We start from the raw sequence: 19,398 nt of genomic DNA, 5'->3' as shown, positions 1-19,398 counted from the left end.
GACTGAGCTTGTTGTCATTGCAGGCAATCTCAACGCTGTGCGTTACAGGGAAGACATCCTCCTCCCTCATGTGACCCTTCCTGCAGGCTCATCCTGACATGACCCTCCAGCATGACAATGCCACCAGCTATACTGCTCATTCTGTGTGTGATTTCCTGCAAGACAGGAATGTCAGTGTTCTGCCATGGCCAACGAAGAGCCCAGATCTCAATCCCATTGAGCACATCTGGGAACTGTTGTATCGGAGGGTGAGGGCTAGGGCCATTCCCCCAGAAATGTCCAGAAAATTGCAGGTGCCTTGGTAGAAGAGTGGGGTAACATCTCACAGCAAGAACTGGCAAATCTGGTGCAGTCCATGAGGAGGAGATGCACTGCAGTACTTAATGCAGCTGGTGGCCACACCAGATACTGACTGTTACTTATGATTTTGAACCCCCCCCTTTGTTCAGGGACACATTTATTCAATTTCTGTTAGTCACTGTCTGTGGAACTTGTTCAGTTTATGTCTTCAGTTGTTGAATCTTATGTTCATACAAATATTTACACGTTTAAGTTTGCTGAAATAAACGCATTTGACAGTAAGAAGAGGAACGTTTTTTCCCCCCCCCAGTTTATAGGCGGCGTCAGAGCGAAAGGCCCATTAAACATTGTCAGAGGACTTCCGTCACCCAATCATAACTGTTTTCTCTGTTACCGCACGGCAAGTGGTACCGGAGCGCCCAAGTGTTAGGACCAAAAAGCTCCTAACAGCTTCTCCCCCAAAGCCATAAGGATCACGTGCTGAACAATCATCAAAAAGGCCACCCTGAAATACTTACATGAGCCGACCACCCTCCTTGTTTTTATTTTACACTCTGCTACTCGCTAGAGTTTTATTATCTATACATAATAACTTTACAAATTACTTCGACTAACCTGTACCCCCGCACATGACTTGGTACCGGTACCTCCTGTATAGCCTCGTTAATGTTATGTAAATTTTTATGTTATTTGGATTTTTATTTATTTTTACTTTAGTTTATTTTATAAAATATTTACTTTAGTTATTTATTTCTTGAACTGCCTTGTTGGTAAGGGCTTGTAAGTAAGTATTCCACTGTAAGGTCTACACCTATTGTATTTGGCAACAGGTGACATAACATTTGATTTGATGAAAAACCTGCTCCAGAGCGCTCAGGACCTCAGACTGGGGCGAAGGTTCACCTTCCAACAGGACGACGACCCTAAGCACACACCAAGACAACACAGGAGTGGCTTCGGGACAAGCCTCTGAATGTCATTGATTGGCCTAGTCAGAGCCCGGACTTGAACCCGATCTAACATCTCTCGAGACCCTGAAAATAGCTGTGCAGCGACACTCCCCATCCAACCTGACAGAGCTTGAGAGGATCTGCAGAGAAGAAATGGAGGAAACTCCCAAATACAGGTGTGCAAGCTTGTAGCTTCATACCCAAGAAGACTCAAGGCTGTAATCGCTGCCAAAGTTGCTTCAAAGTACTGAGTAAAGGGTCTGAATACTAAAGTAAATGTATTTTTCCCCCAATTTGCAAACATAAAAAAAAAAAAAAAAACGTTTTTACTTTGTCATTATGGGCTATTACGTGTTAATGATGGGGGAAAAGAAACAATTTAATCCATTCAGAATAAGGCTGTAACTTAAAATGTATAAAAAGACAAGGGGTCTGAATACTTTCCGAATGCACTGTAATGCACCTTCGCCAGCAGCATACCACCCTGCATACCACTGTTGGCTTGCTTCTGAAGCTAAGCAGGGTCGGTCCTGGTCAGTCCCTGGATGGGAGACCAGATGCTGCGGAAGTGGTGTTGGAGGGCCAGTAGGAGGCACTCTTTCCTCTGGTCTAAAAATATCCCAATGCCCCAGGGCAGTGATTGGGGACACTGCCCTGTGTAGGGTGCCGTCTTTCGGATGGGACGTTAAACGGTGTCCTGACTCTCTGAGGTCATTAATCTCTCTCTTGAGTACCAGTCAAAGGTTTGGACTCACCTACTCATTCCAGGGTTTTTCAAATTTAAAAAAAATATTTTCTACATTGTAGAATAATAGTGAAGGCATCAAAACTATGAAATAACACATTTGGAATCATGTAGTAACCAAAAAAGGGTTAAACAAATCTATATATATTTTACATTTGAGATTATTCAAAGTAGCCAACCTTTGCCTTGATTCCAGCTTTGCACACTCTTGCCATTCTCTCAACCAGCTTCATGAGGTAGTCACTTGGAATGCATTTCAAATAACAGGTGTTCCTTGTTAAAAGTTAATTTGTGGAATTTCTTTCCTTAATGTGTTTGAGCCAATTAGTTGTGTTGTGACAAGGTAGGGATGGGTATACAGAAGATAGCCCTATTTGGTAAAAGACCATGTCCATATTATGGCATTATTAGGTAAAAGACCATGTCCATATTATGGCATTATTAGAACAGCTCAAATAAGCAAATAGAAACGACAGTCCATCGTTACATCAAGACATGAAGGTCAGTCAATCCGCAAAATTAAAAACGTTGAAACTTTCTTCAAGTGCAGTCGCTAAAACCATCAAGCGCCATGATGAAACTGACTCTCATGAGGACCGCCACAGGAAAGGAAGACCCAGAGTTACCTCTGCTGCAGAGGATAAATTCATTAGAATAACTGCACCCTCAGACTGCAGCCCAAATAAATGCTTCAGAGTTCAAGTAAGACACATCGCAACATCAACTGTTCAGAGGAGACTGCGTGAATCAGGCCTTCATGATCGAATTTCTGCAAAAAACAAATAAATAAACACTACTCAAGGACACCAATAATTTAAAGAAATACTATCTTGGGCCAAGAAACACGAGCAATGGACATTAGACTGGTGGAAATCTGTCCTTTGGTCTGATGAGTCCAAATTTGAGATTTTTGGTTCCAACCGCCATGTCTTTGTGAGACGCAGAGTAGGGTGAACGGATGATCTCCGCATGCGTGGTTCCCACCGTGAAGCATGGAGGAGGAGGTATGGTGTGGGGGTGCTTTGTTGGTGACACCATATGTGATTTATTTCGAATTCAAGGCACACTTAGCAAGAATGGCTACCACAGCATTCTTTAGCGATACACCATCCCATCTGGTTTGCACTTAGTGGGACTATCATTTGTTTTTCAACAGGACAATGACCCAACACACCTCCAGGCTGTGTAAGGGCTATTTCACCAAGAAGGAGAGTGATGAAGTGCTGCATCAGATGACCTGGCCTTCACAATCACCCAACCTCAACCCAATTGAGATGGTTAGGGATGACTTGGACCGTGGAGAAGGCAAAGCTGCCAACAAGTGCTCAGCATATGTGGGAACTCCTTAAAAAGCATTCCAGGTGAAGCTAGTTGAGAGAATGTCAAGCGTGATCAATGCAAAGTTGTCATCAATGCAAAGGGTGGCTACTTTGAGGAAAAAATATTTTGGTTTAACACCTTTTTGGTTACTACATGATTCCATATGTGTTATTTCATAGTTTTGATGTCTTCACTATTATTCTACAATGTAGAAAATAGTAAAAGAAAAGAAAAACCCTTGAATGAGTAGGTGTGTCCAAACTTTTGACTGGTACTGTATATAGTAGGCTTACTACTTTGTGTATTTCATATCGCTTATTCTTATTTCTCGTGTTTCTTTTTTCAAGTTTTACATTGTTATTGATTATTGCAAAGTTGGGTTTAGAGTTTGCAAGAAAGGCATTTCACTGTACTTGTGCATGTGACATTAAAACTTGAAACAGGACAACACACACACACTTCTACTCTAACAGATGCAGCGGCATCCAGTGCCCCTAGTTACTAACCTGTGAGTGATAGATGTAGGAGGAGCGAGGGCTACGTATAAAATCCAAAATGAAGGCAGCATCCTGTTAGCATAGGAAGAGGGATACACCACAGGACGAAAAACCCAAAGTCCATCAACAGGAAAAGAAGGGAAGGAGAGAAAGTTGGGGAAGGAGAGAAGGAAACAAAAGCAAAGCGAAACCCCATAATAAGGAAGCAAAGATAAACCCCTATAAAACGGCAAACCAACATTCCATATACACCAACAAAAAATGCCCCCAACCAAAACGCCCCAATTGAGCTCCCTTTAACCCAAGACAGAAATTGAGCTCCTTTTTACCCAAGACAGAATTTGAGCTCCTTTTTACCCAAGACAGAAATTGAGCTCCCTTTTACCCAAGACAGAATTTGAGCTCCTTTTTACCCAAGACGGAAATTGAGCTCCCTTTTACCCAGGCCGGAAATTGAGCTCCCTTTTACCCAGGCCGGAAATTGAGCTCCCTTTTACCCAGGCCGGAAATTGAGCTCCCTTTTACCCAGGCCGGAAATTGAGCTCCCTTTTACCCAGGCCGGAAATTGAGCTCCCTTTACCCAGGCCGGAAATTGAGCTCCCTTTTACCCAGGCCGAAATTGAGCTCCCTTTTACCCAGGCCGGAAATTGAGCTCCCTTTTACCCAGGCCGGAAATTGAGCTCCCTTTTACCCAGGCCGGAAATTGAGCTCCCTTTTACCCAAGACAGAAAGCCCTTGATCATTGTGTTCCTTCCCAAAACCACACAAAGACACCCACCTTGCGAGGGCTGTCCACATATGTAGTGGTCATGGTGACAGTGGAAGACTCACTGGTGGCAGCTGAGGGTTTCCCCTGTTGTTGCTGCTCCTCTAGAGTCCTGCAGACAGGAAATGCATCATCATTGTAAGACCGGTACATTCAATGTCAGATACCCTGTGCTTCTAATAATTTGGAAACACACAAGGTTCCATTGACAGCACACAGACAGGACAACTACACTCACTTTTGGTTCTGCTCCAACTCCAGGAGAGCTGATAAAGCCGAGGTGCCTTTCTTGCCCAGAGGGGGTGCTACAGGCTCCGGAGGGTAGGCAGAGAGAGGACCAGTCACCTGCAAACCCTTCATCGCCGGTCCTTTCTACAGACAGAATGAGAGGGGAAGACAGTACGACAGGAAGCTTAAAACAGCTCAAGACAACAACATTGGCATAGGATCATTGTTCCTGGCAGTCAGTTTCTCTCTTAGCTGGGTTTGCAAGACTGCTCAATCACATCTTTTGAGTTTTTTTTGTGTTTTTAAAAGAGTAAGACAGTGTTTTAGGGTGTTACCCTGATGATCCTGTCAGAGCGGTGGCGTCTGCGGATGCGGTTGAGTCCCTCCAGGAAGCGGATGAAGCCATCCAGCAGGGCCCAGTCCCCGGTGCCCGTCATGCCCTCTCTGCCCGCCACTGTGCCAACTCCCTCCCCGTAAACGTCCCAGTGCCCCTCCCCGTCCGCCACACGTCTAGCCCCTCCGGCCGGCAGCAGCAGGAAGCGGGTCCGCCAGAACTTCAGAGAGTCTATCAAACTATGGCACACGACCGGTAGAAATAAGAGTTATTTGGAAGTGTGACATACATATACATACATACTGAACAAAAATATAAATGCAACACGTACACTTTTTTTTAATTTATTTTTTATATTTAACCTTTAGGTAACTAGGCAAGTCAGTTAAGAACAAATTCTTATTTACAATGACGGCCTACTCCGGGCAAACCCGGACGACGCTGGGCCAATTGTGCACCGCCCTATGGGACTCCCAATCACGGCCGGATGTGATACAGCCTGGAATCGAACCAGGGTGTCTGTAGTGACACCTCAAGGACTAAGATGCAGTGCCTTTGACTGCTGCGCCACTCGTGTTGGTTGCATGTTTCACGAGGTGAAATAAAACATCCCAGAAATGTTCCATACACACTAAAATCTTAACTCTCTCAAATATTATGCACAAATTAGCTTACATTCCTGTTAATGAGCATTTGTCCTTTGCCAAGATAATCCATCCACCTGACAGGTGTGGCATATCAAGAATATGATTAAACAGCATGATCATTACACAGGTGCACCTTGTGCTGGGGACATTAAAACGCCACTCTAAAATGTGCAGTTTTGTCACACAATTCCACAGACGACTTAAGTTGAGGGAGAGTGCAATTGGCATGCTGACTGCAGGAATGTCCACCAGAGCTGTTGTCAGAGAATTTAATGTTAATTTCTCTACCATAAGCTGCCTCCAACGTCGTTTGAGAATTTGGCAGTACGTCCAACCAGCCTCACAACCGCAGACCACGTGTAACCACACCACCCCAGGACCTCCACATCCAGTTTCATAACCTGCGGTATCGTCTGAGACCAGCCACCCGGACAGCTGATAAAACTGAGGAGTATTTCTGTCTGTAACCCAGTGGGTGAGCCTGGCTGGATGGGTGGGTGGGTGGACCTATGCCCTCCCAGGCCCACACATGGCTGCACCCCTGCCCAGTCATGTGAAATCCATAGATTAGGGCCTAATACATTTATTTCAATTGACTGATTACCTTATTGTTGCATGTTGCATTTATATTTTTGTTCAGTATAGTTGACTCTGTACACTCAGTGTTGGCTATGGCAAACTCTTTTACAACAGAAAGGGGTCCAAATTAATGTGTTAAAGCCTTCCCTGGGGCTGAACATGGCTCCGTATGTGACTGTGTGTTTGCTGAGCATAGGTACCTGAAGTCCTCAGAGCCAGCAGAGCAGATGTACTGGTCCAGGTAGTTCCACTTGTACTCCTCCAGTCTCTCGTGACCAAACTCCACCCAGCAGGACAGGAAGTGGGCGTCAGAGTGAGGGGGACACAGACTGTAGGTGTATTGGATCTGGGCCGACTCATACGGGTACCTGACACACACACACACACACACTCTACAGGTGAGTGACATGCAAACAGTACAGTCTGATGATTTAGCTGGGAGTATGGATCTAATGTAAGGCTGGAGACTTACTTCGGAAGGTAGCGGGTAACAGTGATGATTTTATCCTTCAGGCAGACTTTATGGAAGGTACGGCCCATACTGAGCCAGTACAGACTCTCCTCCTCTTCTGGCCTGCGCCGAGAGACCAGCCCTGAGAAGGAGGAAGAGAGAGACAGAGGGTAAATGACTGCACTTGGTCCAAACTGAGATTACTGCAATTTACCAAATGATTAAATTATGCAAGTGAATATGCCGTATAACAGACTCATTAGCCTCTCTAAGTGAAGAGTGTCAGTCAGTAGCTAACTGCGACTGTGGTGTTATTAGGTAACTGTGTCAGAGCTGAGCAACAGGCCCGGACAGAGACAGTATAGAACACCTCTGGTGTAGAGTGGACTACTGCTGAGGGGCGGGGCCACAGCAGGCTGGGGTTTCCTCTTGTTAGGTTGGACGATGATCTGGTAGCCCTGCATCAGCCGCTGACAGATAAACTCCTCAAACACCTGAGGGGCACTCATCACCGGGGCCTCATCATCCCGCCTGAGACAGAGAGAGACAGGGTGAGAGCATCTGAAACAGCTGCATGTACCTGTTGGTTTATTAGTTGCTATATATTTCTCAGTAGACCATGCAGTCAGTCAGTGTTGCAGTAGTCATTTTGTATACTACGTGAGGTGTGTGTGTACTCTGCGTGTTACATTTTCTACCCCTCCAGGTCAGTGTATGGCAGCATGTTGTACCAGCCCTCAGTGTAGTCGTTCTACAGTGTGTGTGTGTGTATTTTTGGTTTTACTATCCTTGTTTTGACCAGTAGAAAATTTGGACAAGTGGGGACATTTCCCCAGTCCCCACAAGGAAAAGGCTATTTTAGGCTTAGGGTTCCAATTAGGCTTACAGTTAAGGGATAGGTTTAGGGTTAGGGAAAATAGGATTTTGAATGGGAATCAATTGTTTGGCTCCCACAAGGATAGTAAAACAAACATGTGTCCTGTACCTCTCCAGATCAGTGTGTGGCAGCAGGTCGTAGCAGCCCTCAGTGTAGTCGTTCTGCAGGGTCTGCCATTCAGGGAAGTAGTCGGTGGTGAGAGGCAGACAGGCGGGTGTGGTCAGAGATTTCCAGTCTACCCCCACCGTGCAACAGAAGCTGGGCACTGTCGGGGGGGCAGACAGCAGCAGGGCTTCAGGGGAACCCCCGCCACACACACGGAGCCAACCAGACAAAAATACCATACATACATACATACATACAAACACAGAGACAGACACAAACAAGTGCCCCGTGGCAAACACACATACCACCCAACAGGGTGCATTTTGTGGACGAGGAGGAGGTAAGGAAATAGGAAAAGAAGGACAAGCAAAAGAGAGAAATACATTTGGAATGAAAGGAAGGTGTGCAGAGGTGGTTGATAAAGTAGGAGGGGAAAGTGTGGAACAAAGATACAGGTTGGAATGATAAAAAGTGTGGCGCGGGAAAAACAACAGCCAACGAGACAGAAACAAACAAAAATAAAAAGTAGAGAAAGAGAGAGGGAGAGAGAAAAGAGGGGGAAGGAAAAAAAGAGCAGAGGGTTATTCTCATTGCCTTCATTACACCTGATGATGATTCCAGTGTCACTGACAGAAGTGGAGCTCTGATCAACACATGCAGGAGATTGAGGCTCTGTGACAATCGACCTGGCAATCTGTGATGATGTGATAAGCATGTGATAAGCAGTGATCTCATCAGCAGTGTGATTACAACACACACATGCACGCATATATGGCTCATACAAACACACACATATATATGTTATATATACACACACACACAGTACATGCAAAACAAACACACTACACATGCCACAGAGAAATGGACAGAAACTCATGCGTTTACATTTGAGTAATTTAGCAGACGCTCTTATCCAGAGCAATTAGGGTTACGTGCCTTGCTCAAGGGCACAGACAGATTTGTCACCTAGTCAGCTCAGGGATTCGAACCTTTCGGTTACTGGTCCAACGCTCTTAACCGCTAGGCCACCGGCCATCCATGCAGACAGTCAGGAGTCACACACACACACACACCTGGAAGAGGCTAATTAAGCACATAATATTAGAGTCTCTGCTCTCAAGTGTATTATGTATGATAGAGTAAAAGATAGCAGATACATTGAGGAGAGAGATGTGAAGCCTGAGGGAGAAAATGGAGGAAGCCGAGAAAGAGTTAGAGAAGCTGGAAGATAGAGAATGGAAGTGAGAGATACTCAGAGGTAGAGAGAAGGACGATAGAGAGGGGGGGGTGGGGGTGGGTGCGTGACCCAATAACGTGTGACCCTTTATGAACCCTAGTCTTTCCCTCACAGACAGACACCGAACGGAGGATTCAGCCAATCAGGGGTTCAGCTGAATAAGCTCTCAGTTCATCATGTGAGGGCTTATTCCAATTATCAGTTCGGCTGTCAGGCAATGTTCACAACCAAACTGATAGGATATTGTGTACATGACATGTGTGTGACTGTGTCAAAGTGTATCTGTGTAGTGAGTGTGTTTTCTTTCTTAGGGCAGCACAGACTCACTTGGATCCGGACTGCCAGAGGAAAAGTCCTCCAACGAGGAGCCACGGTTTACCGGTGTTCCTGTACAGACATTATCAGCATTAAAACCAACCGCGTGACCATCAACCATATAACATTAAGAGAAAAGATAGTTGGCAGGGTTTGTGTGTGATGAATACAATGCTTATATAGTGAGTCAGATGCACTAGCGTGTGTGTGTGTGTGTGTGTGTACCAGTGCTGTTGCTGCTGGCTGGGCTGCCATGAGTATACTCCTCCATCCCTCCGCTGGAGTACAGCCCATTTTCTCCTGCCTGTCGTCTCTCTGAGGCTGTCCGTCTGAACACACAGTCCACAGTGGGGGGAAATAATCAATAGACAACTATAATTACATTAAAAATAAATAAAAAAAGAGGCATGGCCTTCCCCCTGGGGCGTGTCTAACCTGCCAGTGGCCTCGTGATAGGCCAGTTCCAGGAGCTCGGCGGAGGTGTGGGCGGGGTCTCTCTGCTCGCTGCCCTGCAGTTCAGCCATGTTCTGTCTGGTCTGGTGGTGGATCTGGATGGCCTCTCCTGACGGACCTGGAACACATTAATTACGTTCCACGTGAAAGATGTCCTGTACTGGAACGTACGCATTGTACCTGTAGCATCATGACTGCCATATGCTTGTGGTACACTGATACTTCTATTTTGTATTTTTGTCTCAAAATGTGCATCAGCCAATTAGAATCGTCAATGTAGTTGCACGTGCTAAAATGCTACATGTTAGCTGTTCCCATGACATAACCTCGCACATTTAGCCCTATGCTAACCTGACCAGGTGGTAGTGATTATTTCCTGTAACAAATTCCACATTAGCCTATCAAAGATCTTAGACTATATATATCCACCAACTCAACGGCATTTCTTAAAATAGCTTAACTTGGCCACCAGAGATATTTTAAACCTCCAAATATTACTTTTGTTTCACTTGGTCGGTCATAAGAGTAGTGTGTCAATATTGCATGATACATCCTTGACTAAGATACTAACGTTAGAATTTTAAAAAAACATTTAAATGACAAAATCCAACGTTTTTCCTTATCCGTTTTACAAACATTTATGTGCTTTCACGGGAAAAAGATCAACATTTGAGTTTATCGTCCATCAAAAAAAAAGTCAAAGAGCCTCATGGTCTTGTCAAATAGCTGTCATGTACCTCCACTACAATCACTGCCAGGTGGCATACGCCGCTAAACCGTGAATTTGCACAGTACAGTAACCGCGGGTTCGAGGCTCCCTCACATCCAAGCTTTTTTGCTAAGGACAAAACATTTCACTGCTGGTCCTCGATGCTCAATTCAAATAACGCACTTGATTATTAGCAGAGCTTGTCTACAAGGCTGAAGAAAGATACAGCTCCTTATAAATGTATTCTTAATCTTCAATGTGTTGGATGCACTTCCCTTCGCAACACACAATAAATGTAATTCTACATTTCAAAGGAAAAAAATACTGTATCTCACCCGGGATTCGAACTTGCCGCAAACAGCTAAAATGACCTAGGGGCCAGGCTCGCTACACTGTGAGCTAATCGTCCAGTTGAAATGTTGCGTGTTTGATTAGCAGATGTTGCCGTTTGACCTCTGTTAAGGACACTCTTATGAATAAATAAATAATTATATCACGTCCAACTACGTCAACATTTGTAATTGGTCGATACAGAATTACAGAAAACAATCATTCCCAGCTGGTGTTGTCAGAACAGAGCTAAGTGTGCCATGTTATTTTAAGGGAAAAGCTAACATTCAGCGTTCTATCACGAGAACCACGTGAAAGATTTGAATTGGCTGATGCGGATTCTGAGACAGAGAAAAAGTTTAAACTAGCGGGTTTCAGTCTGTGTCTAATTCTAAGTGGATGAAGGTGTGTGTGTGTGTTTGTGTCCTCACCCACAGGGAAGGTGTGCATCCAGCGCCTGCGGTTGGAGGTGAGCTTCATGGGCATGCGTGAGGGGGCGAAGGGGTTAATGAGGGCCCTCTGAGGGGTGTAGCCCCCTGGGCGCACATGGAGGGTGGACTCAGCACTCCCCACAGTGAACCTCCCCGGAGCACTGGAGTCCCGCTGAGATTCCATCATCTTCTCCAACAACTCTGAGAGAGAGAGAAACAGAGACACAGACAGACAGACACAGAGAGACAGACACACAGAGAGAAAGAGACAGACACAGAGACAGACACAGAGAGAAAGAGACAGACACAGAGAGAAAGAGACAGACACAGAGAGAAAGAGACAGACACAGAGACAGACAGAAAGAGAGACACAGAGAGACAGAGACACAGACAGACACAGAGACAGACACAGAGACAGACACAGAGACAGACACAGAGACATTAGCACAGTTGAAATAAACACTTATGGTTACTCAGCACATGAATGGATACGACACCCTCACAATTAAACATCACACTAATCACTCATACAAGGGGTTTATTCCTGGTACCTCTGGTGCTGGTGTAGCCCAGGGAGCTGCTGACCTCTCCGTACTGGGCTGGGGGCAGACGGGGGATCAGCAGGATGTTGGACACCCTGCCCAGGCTGTCATCAGAGGCCAGGCTCCGCTGCTCGTCAGGCCCACAAGAGCGGACAGGGGGGGACACACCGCCCCCTAGAACCCCACTCACATCCGCAGACCCCCAGCTTCTCCTTCCACTCACTTCCCTCTCTCGGACCACCCTAGAAGACCGTCACACCGAGTTACTCCTATCCTTACTCTTAACTCTATTTATTGGAAGTGTGCAATAAATGCGTGGTTGTGTTTGAGCAGCACCTGAAGTTGGTGCTCCTCTGGGCTCGGGACGGCCCGGGGAGTCTGAACACCTGTGCATCATGGGCATCGTAGTCCACCTGGATGGGAAGGCTGTTCTCGTCCTTCGGAGCCCCAAGAGCTGAGAGGCAATGAAGAAGAGGCACAGTTTGTTAGAGAAGAAAAGAGAATGATAGGTCATTGCAGGGGGGTTTAATCAATAAACACATTCTCTCTTACTGTGCTCTTTGTTGTTCTTGAATTTTTCTGCATGGAGCTAGACACAAACAGATGGAGAAAATAAATGACAGGTGAGCTGTACGCCAAATTCAAAATAGTGGCTGCATCTGGATTAGGTCTATATATGTACCTTGCGTCCTGCCAGCTTGATGCGAGGAGTGAAGCAGCTGCAGGAGTTCTGGCTTTTGGATGTGTAAAAGCTGTGGTCATGGTAACAGAAAGAGATAACATTAGAAAAACATCCCTTCCTTTCTCTAAAACCCATTCATCTCTTCACCAGGAATATTCAACAGTCTCCCATCCTGAAATATATGAACCTCGCTTACCCATATTACCCTTCCTCTGTTCTCCTCCATCTCTCCATCTTTATCCGGAAGCTGTGTCTGTCTGGTCTTACCTGTGGTTAATCCAGTGGGGCAGGTTGTAGTCATCCCCCAGTCGTGAGTCTCCAGGCACTGTCCTGTTGTGCAGCTTGTCAACATCACAGGGAAAACATACAGTAACCATCCAATACAAAGACGGTGACATATTGTAGAAAATCATAACTCAGAAAACAGTAGCAATAACAGACATTCTGTATCTGCACATCAGACAAAATAGTTTAATTTTGTAGTTTATTTGAAAATACCAACTCTTCAAATACTCAAGGTAGTCAAATATAATTTATATACAGTTTCAACTAAAAGGCAGCTATTTTCTTTGATATTCAAATACAGGTCTCAGAAAACCAAATAATATTTTAAGGTATTTGAAAAGTACAACAGTTAGTTGAATTCGTCTGAATATAATAACACACATGGTTTGGATGGCTCATAGATATGAATATAGCCTATAGCCTAGAATTAAATACATGGAGGACATGGAAGCACCTCAACATTAGAGTAGACCATTTTTGCCGCTTCAAAATGACTAACAAAAGTAAATTAGTAAGGTAATACAGTAACACTTGACATCAAGTTCTTATAACTTAGTGATTATTAAAAAAGCTAAGTTGTTATATAGGACTTTGGAAATTGCTTTATAATAATGGAGTTATTACATAATTGGAAAAAGGAACAGTAACTATGCCTTGTGTACAGTAGTTACAAAACTCAGCTCATTGCAATGCAATTCAAATGCATTGACCAAAGTATTATGTATGCAAATAAAATGTTGCTCAAAAAGTAATGAGATTTTTACAAGAACAGTTTAATATTAAGTGTTAATGAGAATGATAAAAGTAACAAAATATGGCTATTATGTTTTGAAAGGAAACTAAATATCCCAAAACTGCCTTCTACTTTTTTTAAAGTAGTCACTTTCTGAGATGTTTATTTAAATTGTTTTAAAAAGTAGTCATTTTTGATGATCTGTTTTCAAACAGATGTAGTCACCGCCAAAGTAACTATTTGTTCCACTTCCACAAAGCAGTTAAAACAGGTCTGCTGCACATCGACTTGAGTCCAAATAATTTGGTCATTTGGTTTAAAAAAAAAATGTATCCGTGACTGAAACTTAAGTCCATCTCAGGCAAACTTTTTGACTCGAGAGCCACATTGGGAGGGTTGCACAGATTTTTAAAGACAGATTTCTTTGTCAGAATTGATTTGCGAGCCAGAAAAAGGGCAATTATTTGAAAATATATAGGTCCATTATCATTTCTCCAAACTTTCTAGTTTTAGATGTTCAAGTGTGGCTGGAGCTTTAATTAAAAAATAAAATAAAATAAAAAATAAAAAAAATACTAAAACCCTCATGCATCATCCATATTACAGAAATCCGTCGCAGTGATGGAGAACTCTAACCTCTGAGTTTATATTTGGGTTCAGTCCGTCTTACCTTAAATAGAGGCACTGCATGAAGTGGCTGCTCTCCCATACACACCAAGTCCACACCGATACCTGGCAAAGGAAAACAAATGTCAGAATAATCACTTTAGTCCTATCACCTTCTAATAGCAAATAATTTATGAGCGTTTCCACATTTTGTTAGGTTACAGCCTTGTTCTAAAATTGGTAACATTTTTTTTCTCATTAATCTACACCCAATATTCCATACTGACAAAGCAAAAGCAGGTTTTTATACATTTTTGCAAATTTATAAAAAAATCCCAAAATGGAAATATCACATTTACATAGGTATTCAGACCCTTTACTCAGTACTTTATGGAAGCACCTTTGGCAGCGATTACAGCAACGAGTCTTCTTGGGTATGACTCTACAAGCTTGGCACACCTGTATTTGGGGAGTTTCTCCCATTCTTCTCTGCAGACCCTCTCAAGCTCTGTCAGGTTGGATGGGGAGCATCACTGCACAGATATTTTCAGGTCTCTCCAGCGATGTTCGATCGGGTTCAAGTTCAGCCACTGACTAGGCCACTCAATGACATTCAGAGACTTGTCCCAAAGCCACTCCTGCATTGTCTTGGCTGTGTGCTTAGGGTCATTGTCCTGTTGGAAGGTGAACCTTCAGCCCATTCTGAGGTCCTGAGCACTCTGGAGCAGGTTTTCATCAAGGATCTCTCTGTACTTTGCTCCAGTCCCTGCCTCTGAAAAACACCCCCATAGCCTGATGCTGCCGCCACTATGCTTCACTGTAGGGATGGTACCAGGTTTCCTCCAGATGTGATGCTTGGCATTCAGGCCAAAGAGTTGAATCTTGGTTTCATCAGACCAAAGAATCTTGTTTCTCATGGTCTGAGAGTCTTTAGGTGCCTTTTGGCAAACACCAAGCGGGCTGTCATGTGCCTTTTACTGATAAGTTGCTTCAGTCTGGCCACTCTACCATAAAGGCCTGATTGGTGGAGTGCTGCAGAGATGGTTGTCCTTCTGGAAGGTTCTCCCATCTCCACAGAAGAACTCTGGAGCTCTGTCAGAATGACCATCGGGTTCTTGGTCACCTCCCTGACCAAGGCCCTTCTCCTCCGATTGCAGTTTAGCCGGGCGGCCAGCTATTGGAAGAGTCTTGGTGGTTTAAGAATGATGGAGGCCATTGTGTTCTTGGGGACCTTCAATGCTGCAGAAATGTTTTGGTACCCTTCCCCAAATCTGAGCCTAGACACAATACTGTCTAGGAGCTCTACGGACAATTCCATCGACCTCATGGCTTAGTTTTTGCTCTGACATGCACTGTCACCTGTGGAACCTTATATAGACATGTGTGTGCCATCCCAAAACATTTCCAATCAATTGAATTTACCACAGGTGGACTCCAATCAAGTTGTAGAAACATCTCGAGGACGATCAATGGAAACAGGATGCACCTGAGCTCAATTTCGAGTAGCATAGCAAAGGGTCTGAATACTTATGTAAAAACATTTGTGTGTTTTTTTTCTTCTTTGTATAAATTAGCAAAACATTTCAAAACCTGTTTTCACTTTGTCATTATGGGGTATTGTGTGTAGATTGCTGAGGATTAAAATAAGGCTGTAACGTAGCAAAGTGTGGAAAAGGTTAAGGGATCTGAATACTTTCCGAAGGCACTGTATGACTGTCCATCCCATTACTGTTGTTATAACTACCTACCATTGTCAATCATGCGCTGCTTGGTTAGGATCATGAGCAGTCGGTCCACTTCAAACACGCCCACCCCCGGGGTGATGACCACAGACATCTGACCGGTGCGGTCAAAGTTGCGGTTTATGTAGTGCTTGTCAAAGACTGTGAAAGGCACAGGACCGTATTTAAATCATAAGGAGACAAGATGATATGTGGCTCAATATGAACACAGGGCATCACACAAAATAATGAGTAGATGACACACTCACCGTTGAAAGACAGGTTAATGGCCTCAAGGTAATTCCCCTGAGCAGCAGTAGAGTTATGGCCGGAGGGGAAACCAACTATCACAAAAATAACCACATGTACACAAGTAAACATAAATAATATGGTAACATTCATAAGTGCCCTGCTCATAACGTTAAATGTACAAAGTTGTGTCTGATTCATTACCCGCTTCTTTTAGTCGCACCAAGACAGGATACTGAATGAAGAGCTTCTTGATGGTGACCAGTAGAGAGGTCCACTCATCACGTCTCTCAGTCTGAGCCACTACCCTACAAAGACACAACACAAGAGAAACACCATGAGTCAGTCAGACAGTTGACAGATGAGGGAAAGAGTTCAACTGGTAACTACAACTAGAAATCAGTAGACATACAAAAACGGACATTGTGAAAATAGAATTGAAAGAGACAATGAGGCTGAAAGACAGTAAACCTGTAGAAATCTTCATAGAAACGGCCCTCGTGGTCCTGTCTGATGGAACCTCTCAATATCTCAGGAAACTCCTCTACAGAAGATGGGAAGAAAAACAGAACATTTAATCTAATAATAGCTAGCATGTGATATTCCTGATGTCTCATGAAAACAGAAATAAGAAGTCTCACCCAAGGTTTTAGCGTTGTAGAAAGTGCGTGAGAAAAGCACCACTGTCACTTCATGGCTGCAATACCTCTCCTGAAAAAGTCAAAAAAATCTCACTAGGATAAATACCTTTAGAACTGCATTGTTTAATGCAGGGGTGGGCAATTCCAGTCCTCGAGGGCCTGATTGGTGTCACAGTTTTGCCCCAGCCCCAGCTAACACACCTGACTCCAAAAGTCACCTAATCATGATCTTCAGTTTAAAATGCAATTTGATTAATCAGCCGTGTTTGCTAGGGATGGAGAAAAAGTGTGACACCAATCAGGCCCTTGAGGACTGGAGTTGCCCACCCCTGGTTTAATGCCTAGAAATGTGTTCATTAAGTTTAATTAATGGGTTTATGCATTGCAAGTATAACAGAGAACGTAAGTCACAAACCTTCCATTTGGCAAAAAGATCAGACAAAAAACCACTGACTGCTTTCTCAAAGTAGAGATCCCCTGAAAACAAATGAAAACTTTATTTTCCTCCTCATTGGCATTGAGCAATGAGCCCTGTAGTTTGTCAATCTCAGTAAACCACCCACTCACTCAAGACAGAAGAAACACAGCCTCAATCTCACACACTCAACAATACCAACACCTGATAACCTGGGATAGAAGAGAAACTAACCGTAGATATCAAAGTCCCACATTTCGCAGCTCATCTGGATGAAGATGTACACCATGGCAGAGGTCGACCTGAACACCACCTGCATTAAACACCACAAATATGAAAAGGCACTCTATCGTAGGGAGAGTGGAGAACATATTTAGTAACTACATACAGTGACCTGCAATATCTTAATAGACAGTTACTTTTGAAGGTGACATTGCTTACCCTGGTGTCTTCACTGATGTAGCCACAGGTGACCTTCTCTCCTTTCACCCATAACTCACTGGCCTGGGCTCTGAGGGTAACAGAGACAGGTTACAACGTAAGGGACAGAAGCTCACATAATAACATAAAACATATTTACACATGAAATAACATATTTATTATTATTAATGTGTTAAGAATGGTATTGCATACCTGATCCCTGCAAATTCCACTTTCTGGGTCACATAAGCACAGGTGCTCACCTAAGATAAATATAATGAAGTTCTAATAGGCACAGATTCAAGAAGTAGACTACCTTAACAAAACACCAATAGCATATACAGAGGTATTCAAACAGACTCCCTCTCACCAGACTCTTCTTCAGTCGCCACATGTCTCCCCTTCCAATGTATTGGTCTTTGAACGTGAGCTCTACGAGGTCCAGAGTTACATCCTAACACAGAAATCCATATACAGCATGAGCTCGCTTTAAAAATCAGCTTGAATACTGTAATTCAATCAAATACTATTGGAAATATGATTCATAGAAAAAACACCTTTGGATCCACAATGTTTACAATGACATCCTGGTATGCCCGGAGTTTGAAGGCTTGCGCCACTGTCTGGTCCACACTGATTGTCTCTGGAGGAGACGATGAATGCATTGTATTTAGGCTACAGATTTACTGATGAGCGTTCCTTGTGCATGTAATTTACAATCAAATGGAATATTGATCAGTTCACTAGCTAGGTTCTATAGGGGCTTCCCCTAAAACTGGAGGAAATGAGTCATGCTTTACCTTTCTGGAGGTCTTCTTTGAGACTCTTCACTTGCAGCAAGAGAGGGCTGTTGGAAAATGAGGAGAATCTATCATAACTTTGGACCAATATATAGACCCAGGCAAAAGATAACTTCCTGGCATGCATCCTCACCTGTATTCATCTGTGGGGTGTGCAATCTCAATTATGTCCCCAAGGGAAACTTGAGGGAACACCTTGGGGTTCACCACCAGCTCATCATCTGTGTATAAGGAAGGGTTATTGTCAACGACAGAACAGCATTCATTTCACCCAACACATGATAAAACACTGTGAACCGTTTTACACCGTCACTGAAAGGAATTCACTCACCACTGCCTCCAAAGCCTTTCTTGTGCACCACAAGTTTGTATGTTTTATTCTTCATGATGGACAAGCTAAAGGCACACCGAATGCATGTTACCCAGAACGCATGTTAAATAACCTTTCGGTTACACCCAACTCTATCAACCTGAAGAAACGAGAAGTTTTGTAGACACAAATAACACCCTATTAGTAACACAGCGCTCCACGCATGGGACACCACTGACTTGACGGTCTCGTGATGGTGGCTAACGTTAGCTGCTACAGCTAACTTGTGAGCGTTTAGCAAGTTACATCTACCTGGAAACACAACGTGAGACAATGCACACAAAAGTTGGATGAAGTTCAGACTTGCCTTTACAACGCATTAATATGAAAAATAGGTTAAACGTTATTGAAATTAGACGTTTCGTATATTGTTGTTTTTACTGCACAGCGAGGGTTCAACTTCCTGCAAAACATGGAGTATAACCGCCCACAGATTATAAAGTCATTCAACGATTGGTTTCTTGTCAGTTGTTGACGCTAGCTGATTGGGTGTTCGCAAGACCGCGTACCAAGTGGTACTGGCTACTGGGGGTGCGTTCGTAAATTCACTCTGGCCATCTACTCCGTTTCAGAGCACTCTCGTCTGAGTGTGTCAGAGTGTAGAATAAATGATGAATTTACGAACGCTCAACACCCGTTGAATACGACCGGTGTCGGTAA

General features: G+C 43.9%; 1 protein-coding gene across 5 annotated transcripts in view; it reads right to left on the bottom strand.

Annotated features, from left to right (window-relative positions):
- depdc5 (DEP domain containing 5, GATOR1 subcomplex subunit) overlaps positions 1 to 19,168 on the bottom strand; it is a 33,065-nt gene extending 13,897 nt beyond the window's left edge. For 3 of the 5 annotated variants that reach the window (XM_023983868.2, XM_023983870.2, XM_023983872.2), the window contains exons 1-32: positions 18,700 to 19,168; positions 18,502 to 18,589; positions 18,369 to 18,415; positions 18,126 to 18,211; positions 17,939 to 18,022; positions 17,782 to 17,831; positions 17,590 to 17,659; positions 17,383 to 17,461; positions 17,149 to 17,210; positions 16,734 to 16,803; positions 16,564 to 16,636; positions 16,297 to 16,400; positions 16,113 to 16,187; positions 15,871 to 16,005; positions 14,187 to 14,248; positions 12,766 to 12,839; positions 12,499 to 12,568; positions 12,369 to 12,405; positions 12,153 to 12,270; positions 11,826 to 12,058; positions 11,275 to 11,475; positions 9,787 to 9,922; positions 9,577 to 9,680; positions 9,364 to 9,423; positions 7,803 to 7,986; positions 7,188 to 7,348; positions 6,839 to 6,959; positions 6,567 to 6,734; positions 5,142 to 5,379; positions 4,817 to 4,950; positions 4,591 to 4,690; positions 3,822 to 3,884 (exon numbers count right to left, since the gene is read on the bottom strand). In XM_023983868.2, coding sequence (XP_023839636.1) covers positions 3,822 to 3,884; positions 4,591 to 4,690; positions 4,817 to 4,950; positions 5,142 to 5,379; positions 6,567 to 6,734; positions 6,839 to 6,959; positions 7,188 to 7,348; positions 7,803 to 7,986; positions 9,364 to 9,423; positions 9,577 to 9,680; positions 9,787 to 9,922; positions 11,275 to 11,475; positions 11,826 to 12,058; positions 12,153 to 12,270; positions 12,369 to 12,405; positions 12,499 to 12,568; positions 12,766 to 12,839; positions 14,187 to 14,248; positions 15,871 to 16,005; positions 16,113 to 16,187; positions 16,297 to 16,400; positions 16,564 to 16,636; positions 16,734 to 16,803; positions 17,149 to 17,210; positions 17,383 to 17,461; positions 17,590 to 17,659; positions 17,782 to 17,831; positions 17,939 to 18,022; positions 18,126 to 18,211; positions 18,369 to 18,415; positions 18,502 to 18,589; positions 18,700 to 18,754 — 3,342 coding nt within the window. In that variant the 5' untranslated portion in view covers positions 18,755 to 19,168. The remainder of the gene's footprint in view (positions 1 to 3,821; positions 3,885 to 4,590; positions 4,691 to 4,816; positions 4,951 to 5,141; positions 5,380 to 6,566; positions 6,735 to 6,838; positions 6,960 to 7,187; positions 7,349 to 7,802; positions 7,987 to 9,363; positions 9,424 to 9,576; positions 9,681 to 9,786; positions 9,923 to 11,274; positions 11,476 to 11,825; positions 12,059 to 12,152; positions 12,271 to 12,368; positions 12,406 to 12,498; positions 12,569 to 12,765; positions 12,840 to 14,186; positions 14,249 to 15,870; positions 16,006 to 16,112; positions 16,188 to 16,296; positions 16,401 to 16,563; positions 16,637 to 16,733; positions 16,804 to 17,148; positions 17,211 to 17,382; positions 17,462 to 17,589; positions 17,660 to 17,781; positions 17,832 to 17,938; positions 18,023 to 18,125; positions 18,212 to 18,368; positions 18,416 to 18,501; positions 18,590 to 18,699) is intronic. The other 2 variants (XM_023983869.2, XM_023983871.2) reach the window with 2 other exon arrangements.
- Between the last annotated feature and the right edge of the window lie 230 nt (positions 19,169 to 19,398).

The sequence above is a fragment of the Salvelinus sp. IW2-2015 genome, linkage group LG4q.1:29 (assembly GCF_002910315.2).
Source record: "Salvelinus sp. IW2-2015 linkage group LG4q.1:29, ASM291031v2, whole genome shotgun sequence".
Taxonomy (NCBI): domain Eukaryota; kingdom Metazoa; phylum Chordata; class Actinopteri; order Salmoniformes; family Salmonidae; genus Salvelinus; species Salvelinus sp. IW2-2015.
This window is presented reverse-complemented; position numbering and strand designations above follow the sequence as displayed.